At 52.4% G+C, this 11,728-nt stretch overlaps 2 protein-coding genes across 2 annotated transcripts in view; both read left to right on the top strand.

The window, feature by feature from the left end:
* Positions 1 to 4,897, top strand: part of PLEKHA4 (pleckstrin homology domain containing A4) — a 37,725-nt gene extending 32,828 nt beyond the window's left edge. Inside the window, 4 exon segments of the mRNA XM_021707764.1 lie at positions 1,167 to 1,328; positions 2,041 to 2,099; positions 3,557 to 3,669; positions 4,440 to 4,897. Of these exon segments, the coding sequence (XP_021563439.1) occupies positions 1,167 to 1,328; positions 2,041 to 2,099; positions 3,557 to 3,669; positions 4,440 to 4,702 (597 nt within the window). The 3' untranslated portion in view covers positions 4,703 to 4,897.
* Positions 4,898 to 5,456: 559 nt separating this feature from the next.
* HSD17B14 (hydroxysteroid 17-beta dehydrogenase 14) overlaps positions 5,457 to 11,728 on the top strand; it is a 31,689-nt gene continuing 25,417 nt past the window's right edge. Inside the window, exons 1-4 of the mRNA XM_008048525.1 lie at positions 5,457 to 5,642; positions 6,137 to 6,175; positions 6,427 to 6,509; positions 8,848 to 8,914. Coding sequence (XP_008046716.1) covers positions 5,567 to 5,642; positions 6,137 to 6,175; positions 6,427 to 6,509; positions 8,848 to 8,914 — 265 coding nt within the window. The 5' untranslated portion in view covers positions 5,457 to 5,566. The remainder of the gene's footprint in view (positions 5,643 to 6,136; positions 6,176 to 6,426; positions 6,510 to 8,847; positions 8,915 to 11,728) is intronic.

Here is an 11,728-nt window from a genome sequence, read left to right as displayed (position 1 = left end):
AAAAAAAAAAAAAAAAAAAAGAAACCTGTGATCAAGTTGTCGGCAGGGTCATGCTCCCTCTGAAGGCGCTAAGGAAGGATCTGTTCCAGGTGTTTCTCCTAGCTTCTGGTGGTTTCTTGGCAGTGATAGCATAACTCCAGTTGTCACATGGCACTCTCCCTGTGTGTCTTTCCTCTGGTGTTGAGGACAAAAGAAAGAACAAGGGGGCTGGGCATGGTGGCTATAATCCTCAGTACTTTGGGAGGCCAGGGTGGAAGGGTTCCTTGAGCCCAGGAGTTTGAGACCAGCCTGGGCAATACAGCGAGACCACCATCTCAACAAAAAAATTTAAAAAATCAGCCAGACGTGGTGGTGTACGTCTGTAGTCCCAGCTACTCCAGAGGCTGAGGTAGGAGTATCACTTGAGCCCAGGAGTTGGAGGCTGCGGTGAGCCATGATCATGCCACTGCACTCCAGCCTGGATGACAGTGTGAACCCCAACTCAAGAAAAAGAAAATACTGGGCATGGTGGCTTAGCTTGCAATCCCAGCACTTTGAGAGGCAGGCAAAAGGATCGCCTGAGCCTGGGGGTTCAAGACCAGACTGGGCAACTTGGAGAGACCTCGTCTCTACAATAAATCACAAAAACTAGTCGGGTGCAGTGGTGTGCGTCTGTAGTTCCAGCTACTTGAAAGGTTGAGGTGGAAGGACCGCCCAAGCCCAGCAGGCTGAGGCTGCAGTGGCCATGAGCATGCCATTGCACCCCAGCCTGGGCAACAGAGTGAGACTCCGACTCAAAAAGAAAAAATTGTCTTCCATGAGACCAGTCCCTGATGCTGACAAGATTGGGGACCACTGATCTAGAGTGTGAAGAAGCTTGTTATGCCCAGGAAGTGAGTGTTTCACCTGGGACTTCAGGTGGAAATAGGCAGCTGACAGAGCAAGGCCAGAGAGGGGCGTGGGGACCAGGCCACACAGGTCCCCAAAGGCTTTTGTCCCCAGGGTGCTTGGGAGCCATGGGAGGACTGTGAGCAGGGGAGGGACAGCATCAACCTTGGGTGTGGGAAGACCCCTTTGAGGTACTGTGAATTTCCTAGAGAGGGCAGGACAGCAGGCCAAGAGGCTTAGCGATAAGAGATGAAGAGGAGACCCAAGTTAGGGTCTTGGGGTGTCTCTCATCTCCCCAGGCCCCCGTGGCCCGGCCCCGGATGAGTGCCCAGGAACAGCTGGAGCGGATGCGCAGAAATCAGGAATGCGGACGGCCTCTCCCTCGCCCGGCCTCCCCCCAGCTCCTCACCCTGGGAAGGACGCTGTCCCCAGCCAGACGCCAGCCTGATGTGGAGCAAAGGGTGAGGGGAGCAGAGCTGGGGGTGGGGCAGAGGGTGATATGGGGTCCTCTATGCCTAGTTTGAGTCTCAGTTTTCTTCTCTGTAAAATGGGGATACTCCCTAACTCCTTACCCTAAATTAAGTTTCAAGATTCGCCCCAGCTTGTACTTGTGCTAAAGTCAGCTTCCTGGTCTCTTTAGTGGTGGGTGGGCAGGAGGGGGCGTGAGGGGAGGATTGAGTCGGGGAGGTCTCAGGTCTGGGCTAGAAGTCCTGTTTTTCTGTTAAGTCGGTATGTGTTGTCAAAGGCAAAAAAGAAAAAAACTGAGCCATTAAGAAAACTGATTTTATTCATGTTCTTGTCATAGAAAGGACATCCCAGATCTGTACCTCAGAGTGTCTCAGGTATCTCAGGAGGGTGTCCCTTAGGTTTTTGGGGTTTTTTTTTCAAACAAAGTTTATTAGAGAAAGAAGAGAGAAAAGAAAGGGAGACATGCCAGAGCTGGCATGGGCAAGAGAAACTGAGTACCCTTAGGTTTTTATAGAAGGGAATTAGACAAGTCACAGGTGTGGGGGGATTTGCTAACCTGTGCACCTTTCCAGGAGCACAGGTGAAGTTAAACATTGTCCGGTCTTTGGACAATTTCATCCCTTTTCTGACCCCCTTTACCCCACCCTCAAAATGAGAACGTGGGGCTTCCAGGTGAGGAATTCGAATGCCCCAATTCCTTTCCAGCCTGTTCCAGGACACTCTGGAGCCCAGAAATGGCTCAGAAGCTCGGGGTCCTGGAGTAGGTAAGGAGGTTAAAGGTGGGTCAAGGGAGCAGGGAAATCAATTTGCCAAAAGGGAGGGGAGTAGCATCATGTATTATTAAAGCCTCCTGCCGAGCTGGGCTCGGTGGCTCAGCCTGTAATCCCAGCGCTTTGGGAGGCTGAGGTGAGTGGATTGTCTGAGCCAGCGGGTTTGGGAGGCTGAGGTGAGTGGATTGTCTGAACAAGCCTGGGCAGGTGAGACTTCATCTCTACAATAAATCAAAAAATTAGCCGGGCGTGGTAGCACGCGCCTTAAGTTCCAATTACTGGAAGGCTGAGGTGGAAGGATCACCAGAGCCCAGTGGGTTGAGGCTGCAGTGGCTGGGAGCGGCCACTGCACTCCAGTCTGGGTGACTGAGTGAGACTCCAACTCAAAAAAAAAAAAAAAAAAAAGCCTCCTGCCGGGCTTGGTGGCTCAGCCTGTAATCCCGTGCCTTTGGGAGGCTGAGGTGAGTAGATTGCCTGAGCCCATGGGTTCAAGACCACCTAGGCAACTTGGAGAGACCTCATCTCTACAATAAATCAAAAATCAGCCAGGCGTGGTAGCACGCACCTGTAATTCTGGCTACTAGGAAGGCTGAGGCTGAAGGATCGCCGGAGTCCAGCAGGTCGAGGCTGCGGTGGCCAGGAGCGGCCACTGCACTCCAGTCTGGGCGACAGTGAGACTCCAACTCAAAAAAAAAAAAAAAGTCTCCTGAGTACAGAGCTATAGTTGCAAAACTCCTAGAGACGTTTGATTCTCGGAGCATTGGAAACAAAATTAGAAAGTCCCAAATCTGCCAGAAGCCGTGACTCAGGCCTGTAATCCCAGCAGTCTGGGAGGTCGAGGCGGGAGGATTGCTAGAGCCCAGGAGTTCAAGACCAGACTGAGGAACCCAGTGAGACCTCGTCTCCACACACACATACACACACACACACAGACACACACACACACACACATCAGCCAGGCATGTTGGTGCACACTTGTAGTCCCTGCTTACTCAGGAGGCTGAGGCAGAAGGATCATCTGAGCTCAGGAGTTCGAGGCTGCATGAGCTGTGGTCATGTCACTGCACTCCAGTCTGGGTGACAGAGTGAGGCACTAACTAAAAACTAAACTAAAATAAAAAGGGAGGGGAGGGAAAGGGAGGGAAAAAAATTAAAAATTAAAAAGTTTAAAAAAAGAAAGTCCTAGATCCGCAATGAGAACTTCAGTTCTCATTATTCCCTTGGTCAGTATCAAACCTTGCCCTTCCATCAAGGAAATCAGGTAAAATTGGCTCACGGGACTACAAATCCCATAATGCACGGGGGCTGCAAGAGACCGGCCACACGTTTAAAGTCCCTTAGAGACATGTGCTAGGAACTACAACTCCCAGAAGACCCCGCGCGGACCCGCGGTCCTCAATTTGCCGGCTAATTGTACAGCCCCCAGCCCCCATCTTCTCTTTTTTTTCTAGTCCGAGGAACGCCACCCCTTACATGCCGACATCCGAAGGCCACCGGGAGCGGGTTCTCAGCCTCTCCCAAGCCCTGGCCACTGAGGCCTCACAGTGGCACAGAATGATGACAGGTGAGAGGCAGAGGATCTTGAACTCCTGGGTTTTAGAGAAGAGGGAGCTGAAGGCCTGAAATCCTGGGTCCTGGATAGGAGGGCGTCTAGGGGCTTCTGGGAAATTTTTGTCTCGTTGAGAAAAGAGCTGGGCAGAGCTTGGGAGACGCAGGACTTAGGCAAGAGGGGACGGAGACTCGCGACACTGGAGCGCGGGGATAGGAAGAGGTTAGGAGTCTGGATACCTGAGTCTCAGAGAGGAATGGATTAGGGCAGGAAACCCCAGCCCCCGGGGCCGCGGACCAGTACCTGTCCGTGGCCTGTTAGGAACCTGGCCGCACAGCAGGAGCTGAATGGCGGTGAGCGGAGCTCCGTATGCTGTCAGATCCGCAGCGGCACTAGACTTTTGTGGTGGCGAGCCCTGTTGTGAACTGCGCGTGCGTGTGATCTAGGTCGCGCCCTCTTTGTAAGAATCCAATGCCTGGTGACCTCCCCCACCCCACCCCCAGCCTTGGAAAAATTGTCTTCCACGAAACCGGTTGCTGATGCCAAAAGGGTTGAGGACCGCAGGACTAGGGGATCTTGACTTCGGAGTGTCAGAGAGGAGGAGCTGGAGGCCTGGAAAGTCCTAGATCCGCAGTGAGAACTTCAGTTCTCATTATTCCCGTGGTCAGTATCAAACCTTGCCCTTCCATCAAGGAAATCAGGTGAAAGGAAGCAAGAAAGGCCTAGGAATCTAGAAGACTAAGTGCCAAAGTTTGCCATTCTCATACCCCACTCGTCCTCTCCAGGTGGAAACTTGGACTCTCGGGGAGACTCTCTTCCCCCTGCGTCGCTGCCCGCATCGGACCCCACACGCCGGGAGACCCCGCCCCCCCGGTCTCCGCCAGTGCCTCATTCCGGTTCCACGGGGTTCTCGCGCCGAGGCAGTGGGCGTGGCGGAGGCCCCGCCCCCTGGGAGTCCGCGTGGGATTCCGGGACCGCCCCTCCGGTCCTGACCCCAGACGAGGGGGCGTGGCCCCTGCGAGTCACTCTGCTACAGTCCAGCTTCTGACCCGCCCGAAGGCGGCAGCCAATCGGCGCGTGAGGGCGTGGCCTGGAGGTACCGCCCGGAGATCTGGGGCCACTCAGGGCCTCTGGGGGCGTGGCCTGGTCTCCATCCTTGGCCTGGGAGGGGCGTGGTTTCTACGGCCAAAGTTTGTTTTTTTCACAACACTGTCCAAATTTGGATTAAAACTTTGAACTTTTAGTCATTAGCTCTCTTTCTGTCCGTTTGGGGTTGTGATATTGGGATCTTGAGGGGCAGAACCAGAGTCGTGGGCTTCTAGGTACCGAGGGAGGAAGGGACCGGGGCCTCAGACTTGTGGGCTTGAGGGAGGAGGGGCTGGGAACCCGACCCTAAGTCTGAGGATGAAGGGGACTGGGAATATGGACTCCTGGGTCTAAGGAGACGCTGGGGTCTGGTCTTCTGGATCTAAGACATGAGGGGGCTGGGAGCCAGGACTCCTGGGTCTGAGGGAGGAGGAGCTGGGGTCTGGATTCCCGGGTCTGGGGTCTGGACTCCTGGATCTGAGTGAGGGGCCTGGAAACCTGATCCCTAAGTCTGAGGTTAGAGGGGACTGGGAACCTGGACTCTTGGGTCTGAGGGGAAGCTGGGGGCCTGGACTCCCGGGTCTGAGGAAGGAGGGCCTGGGGTCTGGACTCCTGGGTTTCGGGGAGGAGGGCCTGGGGACAAACTCCCAGGGCCCTGGCAACGCCCCCCAGGGCTGGGCTTTCTGGTAACGCCCCCCAGGGCTGGGCTTCCAGGATCCAGTCCCTATTTATGGCTTGATCCCATGGCCTCGCCGGACTTTGGAGGTGGAAAGAGACCCAGGGCGAGTGACAGAGAGAGACCGGCGCGCACACCTTGGCTGCGGCAATGAGCTGCGCGGGGAAGGTGGTGGTCGTGACCGGGGGCGGGCGCGGCATCGGAGCCGGGATCGTGCGCGCCTTCGGTGAGCAGGGGTGTGGCCGATGGGGATGTGGTGCCCCGAGAGAGGAAGGACGGGGTTTGGGGGCCCACGGGGGCGGAAACCAGGGACTCCAGTACCGGAGTCCGGATTCTCATTGGATAAAAGCCAACGTGCCGCGCTATGTAAGAACGTGCCTCGACAGGGTTGAGTTTGCGCCGGGTCTCCTAAGGCCGTCACCCTCTTCCCCTGAGCTCCCAAACCGTGGATCGGCGAATATGTCTCTCACGGGATTAGGGTTTACTCCAGAACCCCCAGACGGGAACTGGGGATCCCCATCAGGCCCCTGGAGTAGCCAGAGAGAATATGTGTCAGGACTTCTGCTCTTTGTCCCGAGGGATCATCATGAGACTTTGGGGTCACGGGGGCTGGGGGGGCTGGGGAAGGACAGGGAGATCGGCCTCGCTGCGGGTGGCCACGCGAGGGCAGCAGAGGCCTTTACCAAGGTGGCGGGGTCAGCTGTTCTCTTCTGTCTTTAGCGAAGAGCGGGGCCCAAGTGGTTATCTGCGACAAGGAAGGTGAGTGAGGGTCCCTCGGCCCACCCCAGCCTCCGCCGTCAGAGTCCGGGTCCCCAGCTCCTCCTCCCTCAGACCCAGGAGTCCAGGCCCCCAGGCCCTTCTCCATCAGACCTCAGTGTCCGGGACTCCAGCCCCTCCGCCCTCAGACCCAGGAGTCCAGACCCCCAGCCTCTCCTCCCTCAGACCTCGGTGTCCAGGCTCCCAGCTCCTCCTCCCTCAGACCCAGGGGTCCAGCTCTTTTCTCCCTGCAGAGTCCGGGGCCCGGGCCCTGGAGCAGGAGCTCCCTGGAGCTGTCTTCATCCTCTGTGACGTGACTCAGGAAGAAGAGGTGAAGGTGAGAGAATGTCCTTTCCCTCCTCCTCACCTGCTGTAATTACCCTGCCCCCACCTTTGTTTTCTCCTAGTTGCCCTCACGTGCTGTTCCCTTTACTCTTCCCTTTCTCCTGGCTCAATTGCACCCATCCTAAAGGTTTCAGCACTGTGTCACCCTTTCTCCCCCACTCCCCTAACACACACAAGATCTCCCTTGGCTCTCAGGACCAGGTCACATGTCCTCCCTGACCTCCCACACCTGCAAGGCTCTTATCACACCTGTCATATGCATGGAAGAGAGCAACTCCCTCAAAGTGGGCCAACAGGTTTTTTTTCTCCTGTGTCTGGGTCTCTCTCTCTCTCTCACTCTCTGTTTTTCTTTCTTTTGAGTTAGGGTCTCACTCTCTTACCCAGGCTGGAGTGCAGTGACAATCCTGGTTCACTGCAGCCTCCACCTCCTGGGCTCAGGGGATCCTTCTGCCTCCGCCTCCCGATTAGCTTACGGGTGCATACCACCATGTCTGGCTATTTTTGGGAGGTGTTAGCAGGTAGACACAGGATTCTCACTATGTTGCCCAGACTGGTCTCAAAATCCTGGGCTCAAATAATTCTCCCGCCTCAGCCTCCCAAAGTGCGGAGATTACAGGTATGAGCCACCTCACCTGAACTTATTTGCTTATTTCAAGCAGTATATCTCTGCTTTCTTCCCTCTTGGGTCTTTGTCTTCTCCCCTCTGTCTGGATCTTTGTCACCCACCCCCGTACCTGCAACCATGACAGCAGTGTGGCTGCGAGTCCAGCCGCCCCCTCCCTGCCCTGCTTTGGGGAGCCCTGGCTCCTCCCAGGCTGGGCACCTCCTGAAGGGGTCTAGCCCCTCTGCCAGGTCGTGAGATCTCCTAAAGGAGAGACGGATAGACGAAAGACGGACACAATATTCCCGGACACCTGCTTCCTGAGCAGATGACATCCTTTATTAGTTAACAGAAAGCTTTTATAGCATTTGTAAAAGGGGCAAGACAAAGAAAATTCCTTCACGTACCTATGTTTTAAAGGTTACCACCATCTAGCGGTCTTTAGAAGAAACGAATAAGCCAAAAACACGATCTACTTTCAGTTAATGAGTCTTGAGATAAGTGTAAAAGGAGTTTTACTTACACTAAACATCATGCATACAAGGTTTACTTTGACTTTGGTTCCGCATCACTTGTCTAATTAAAAAAGCCTTAAAATCACTAATACAAAACTATAGATTGTACATAGTGATAGTAGGAATATGAAGCCCATTAACTTGACCAAACAACAGTGGCTAGCTTTTAAAGAATAACTATGAAAGTCACTTACTGTGAAAATACATACACTAATCTTTACTCTGAATAAACATATGAAGTCAACTAAACATAATGAAATAAAACTAACACAACTAAAATTATTATGGTTGTATAATTGTCAATGAGTTTTTAAGTTTAGGATAATGGTGATTTGGCTGTTTTCCCTTATACTTGGCAACTTCCTGGAAAACATCTTTGTCTTAAGATAGGCAGTGGAGCAATTATTATTATCTTTGAGGCACCAATTTTATCATTGTGTGAACTTAAACTTATGAACTTAAAACAATCTTCAAAGTAGCTATAGCACTAAAACGTAATTAATGACACAAAGTAAAAACCTTGTTAAACATAACCAGAGTCTAATAATTTTTGTCAACCCTCATACATATGAATATTGATTATATAAACTTGTATGATATTACATTTACCAATTACGATTAATACATGGATAAAACAATTATCATGTCTAGAATAGCACTGCCAGCAACTTTCTTCAAAAGAGTCTAAATCACCTACATAACTCCTAGATAAGTGTTAGAACTTATAATGAGCTCATAATGAACTTACCATAAACTTGTGCTTCTAAAAAACCTTATGTCTGAACACGAAGCTGCGTAATTCTAAATCAAATAAGGAGTGAATATATTAATATCTTTTTATTCAAGCAATATCTAGTAACTTATAACCAAGTGAAAGAAAGCATTCTTGATGTGCTTCAGAGTTTAGCCCTTGCATATGTTAGAAAAGACCAAGCAGCATAGTGGGAAAATGGGAAAATGAACCATGACATTCTCAGGTTAGGTGTGAGTACTTCGCATAAACATGCCGTTTTCTTCTTCCACGACTGCACAGAATTTCTTCAGCCGTATCAAACAGCAAAGGTGGAAGACAGAAGGGCCTCAGCTTCCCGGGTTTGCCCTGCGGCCCGGGGTCTTCGGCCCACCGGGACCCTGTCAATCATGTGGACCTCTAAGGCTGGCTCCCAACAACCTCCCGCTCCTGTTCATTCGAAGGACATTTCCTTCCTTTTCAGACGCTGATTTCCGAGACCATCTGCCGATTTGGCCGCTTGGATTGTGTGGTCAACAACGCTGGCTACCGTGAGTTGTGAGGCCCAAGGGCCATTCTTCACTTATGTCAAACCCCTCCCACACCTCAGTCCTCAGTTTCCCCTTTCCCTGCCTCTGATGTTCTCATGCCACCCATCCCTCTTTCTGTCCACTCGGACAGAGCAGGACAGCTATGGAAGCCCCCAGGCCTGGGCTTCCATCCTGGTTCTGTTCCATCCGTGTGTCCCCAGACCTGTCCATGCCTCAGTTTCCACATCTCTCAAATGGGAGTGATCATCGCCATCACCGTGATTACCATAACTGCCACGTGCACTCAGCTTCTGTCTTGCGGGCTCAGTTGACTCATTTATGAAGTTAGGCCCTTGGGCCCTTCTCTTTGCCAATGACAATGACGATGTCTTTGCTGTGCACGGTTATAGCACCTGGTGTGGTGGCTTCAAAGGGAAATTGCCATCCGCTAAATGACCACGCTTCATGAGAATGCCTCGCGTTGGTAAACCAAGGCGCAGAGAGAGAATTGATTGTACCGAGGTCAAGGCTGTGGGACAGGGCTGCACCTTGCTCCTTGTCTGGTGTAAGGATTTAAAGAAATAACAGACATGAGCTCATCCTATCTCTCTGCATCCTTTGTTCTTTGGACAAATGTTTCTTTCTTTCTTTCTTTCTTTTTTTTTTTTTTTGAGTTGGAGTCTCACTCTGTTGCCCAGACTGGAGTGCAGTGGCCGCTTCCGGCCACCGCAGCCTCGACCTGCTGGGCTCCGGCGACCCTTCTGCCTCAGCCTTCCGAGTAGCCGGAATTACAGGTGCACGCTACCATGCCCAGCTAATTTTTTGATTTATTGTAGAGATGAAGTCTCGCCTGCCCAGGCGGATCTCGAACCCGTGGGCTCAGACAATCCACTCACCTCAGCCTCCCAAAGGCGCGGGATTACAGGTTGAGCCACCGAGCCCGACTCTTTCTTTCTTTTTTTTGAGTCGGAGTCTCACTCCGTCGCCCAGGCTGTGGCACACTCATGCTCATGGCTACCACAGCCTCGACCTGCTGGGCTCAGGCCATCCTTCTGCCTCAGCCTTCCAAATAGTTGGAATTACGAGCACACGCCACCTTGCCCGGCTAATTTTTTTGGTTTATTGTAGAGACAAGATCTTACCAAGTTGCCCAGGCTGGCCTCGAGCCCCTGGGCTCAGGCAATCCTCTCACCTCCACCTCCCAAAGTGCTGGGATGATAGGCTTGAGCCACCACACCCTGCTTGGACTGATGTTTCTTGACATCCACCAGGTCTCACAATCTGTCTAAGGGAGAAGGGATTCAGCAGGGAACAAAACAGACGAAACGTCGCTCTCCTTGTGGAATTCACATTCTAGAGTAGGGAAATGCACAAGAAAAGATAGATAGAGCCCACCCTCTTTGTTCGTGGATTCCTCGTGAATATGCCTGCTCGTTAAACTCGCAACCCCAGAATCCATACTCACAGCGCGTTTCCGGTTACTTGCAGACATTAGTAGAGCAGCGACCATTTGAGTCACTGGTAGCATGTGTTCCTCCCTGAGGTCGACCAAGACGACCTTTGCCTCTTGTCTCAGCTCTCAGAGATGACCAGAGGGTGGCGATTGTGGAGGTGCAGTGCAAAAAGTTCCACTCTTCTAGGGACAGCTGGATTGGTTTGAATCCCAACTCCCACCTGTTAGTGGGGTGGCCTTAGGCAAGTTGCTTAACACTTCTGAAACCTTCTTTTGTTGTTGTTGTTGATGTTTCAGTTGGAGCCTCACTCTGTCACCCAGGCTGGAGTGCAGTGGCATGCTCACAGCCACCGCAGCCTCACAGCCTCGACCTGCTGGGCTCAGGCGATCCTTCCAACTCAGCCTTCCAAGTAGCAGGATCTACAGGCGTGCGCCACCATACCCGGCTAATTTTTTGATTTATTGTAGAGACAATGTCTCACCAAGCTGCCCAGGCTGGTCTCGAACCTCTGGACTCAGGCAATCAGTCTCTTGCCTCAGTCTCCCAAAGTGCTGGAATTACAGGCTTGAGCCACTGAGCCCGGCCCCTTCTCTTCTGTTCTCTCTGTTCTCTTCCTTCTTCTTTCTTTCTTTTGAGTCAGGGTCTCGCACTGTGACCTACGCTGGAGTGCGGGGGTACCATCATGGCTCACTGAAGCTTCATGGCAGCCGCCACCTTCTGGGTTCAGGAGATCCTCCTGCCTCAGCCTCCAGCCTCCCAAGTAGCTGGGATTACAGACTCAAGCCACCATGCCCAGCTAATTTTTTTATTTTTATTTTTTGTTTTTGTAGAGTTAAGGTTTCCCTATGTTGCCAAGGCGGGTCTCAAACTCCTGGGCTCAAGCAATCCTTCCACCTCTGTCTCCCAAAGTGCCAGGATTACAGGCATGAGCCACTGCACTGGGCCCAAATGTTGATCTTTCTGTCCCTCTGCCGTTTCTCTGGTTCCTTCTATTTATTTAACAAACACATTCATGTACTAAGTGTGAGGTACAAATATTTGACTCATGAAATGTGTAAGTCCAAGACAAAGTGTTATCTTCTTTGTGCAGAGGAGGAAACAGGCGCAGAAACGAAAAATGGGCCGGGCTCGGTGGCTCAGCCTGTAAAAATGGGCCGGGCTCAGTGGCTCAGCCTGTAATCCCGCGCCTTTGGGAGGCTGAGGTGAGTGGATTGCCTGAACCCGCGGGTTCGAGACCCGCCTGGGCAGCGAGACCTCATCTCTACAATAAAAAAAAAAAAAAATCAGCTGGGCATGGTAGCTCATGCCTGTAATTCCTGCTGCTTGGAAGGCTGAGGCGGAAGGATCACCGGAGCCCAGCAGGTCGAGGCTGCGGTGGGAA

Source organism: Carlito syrichta, unplaced genomic scaffold (genome assembly GCF_000164805.1).
Source record: "Carlito syrichta isolate Samal-C Ts95f unplaced genomic scaffold, Tarsius_syrichta-2.0.1 Scaffold124018, whole genome shotgun sequence".
NCBI lineage: Eukaryota > Metazoa > Chordata > Mammalia > Primates > Tarsiidae > Carlito > Carlito syrichta.
This window is presented reverse-complemented; position numbering and strand designations above follow the sequence as displayed.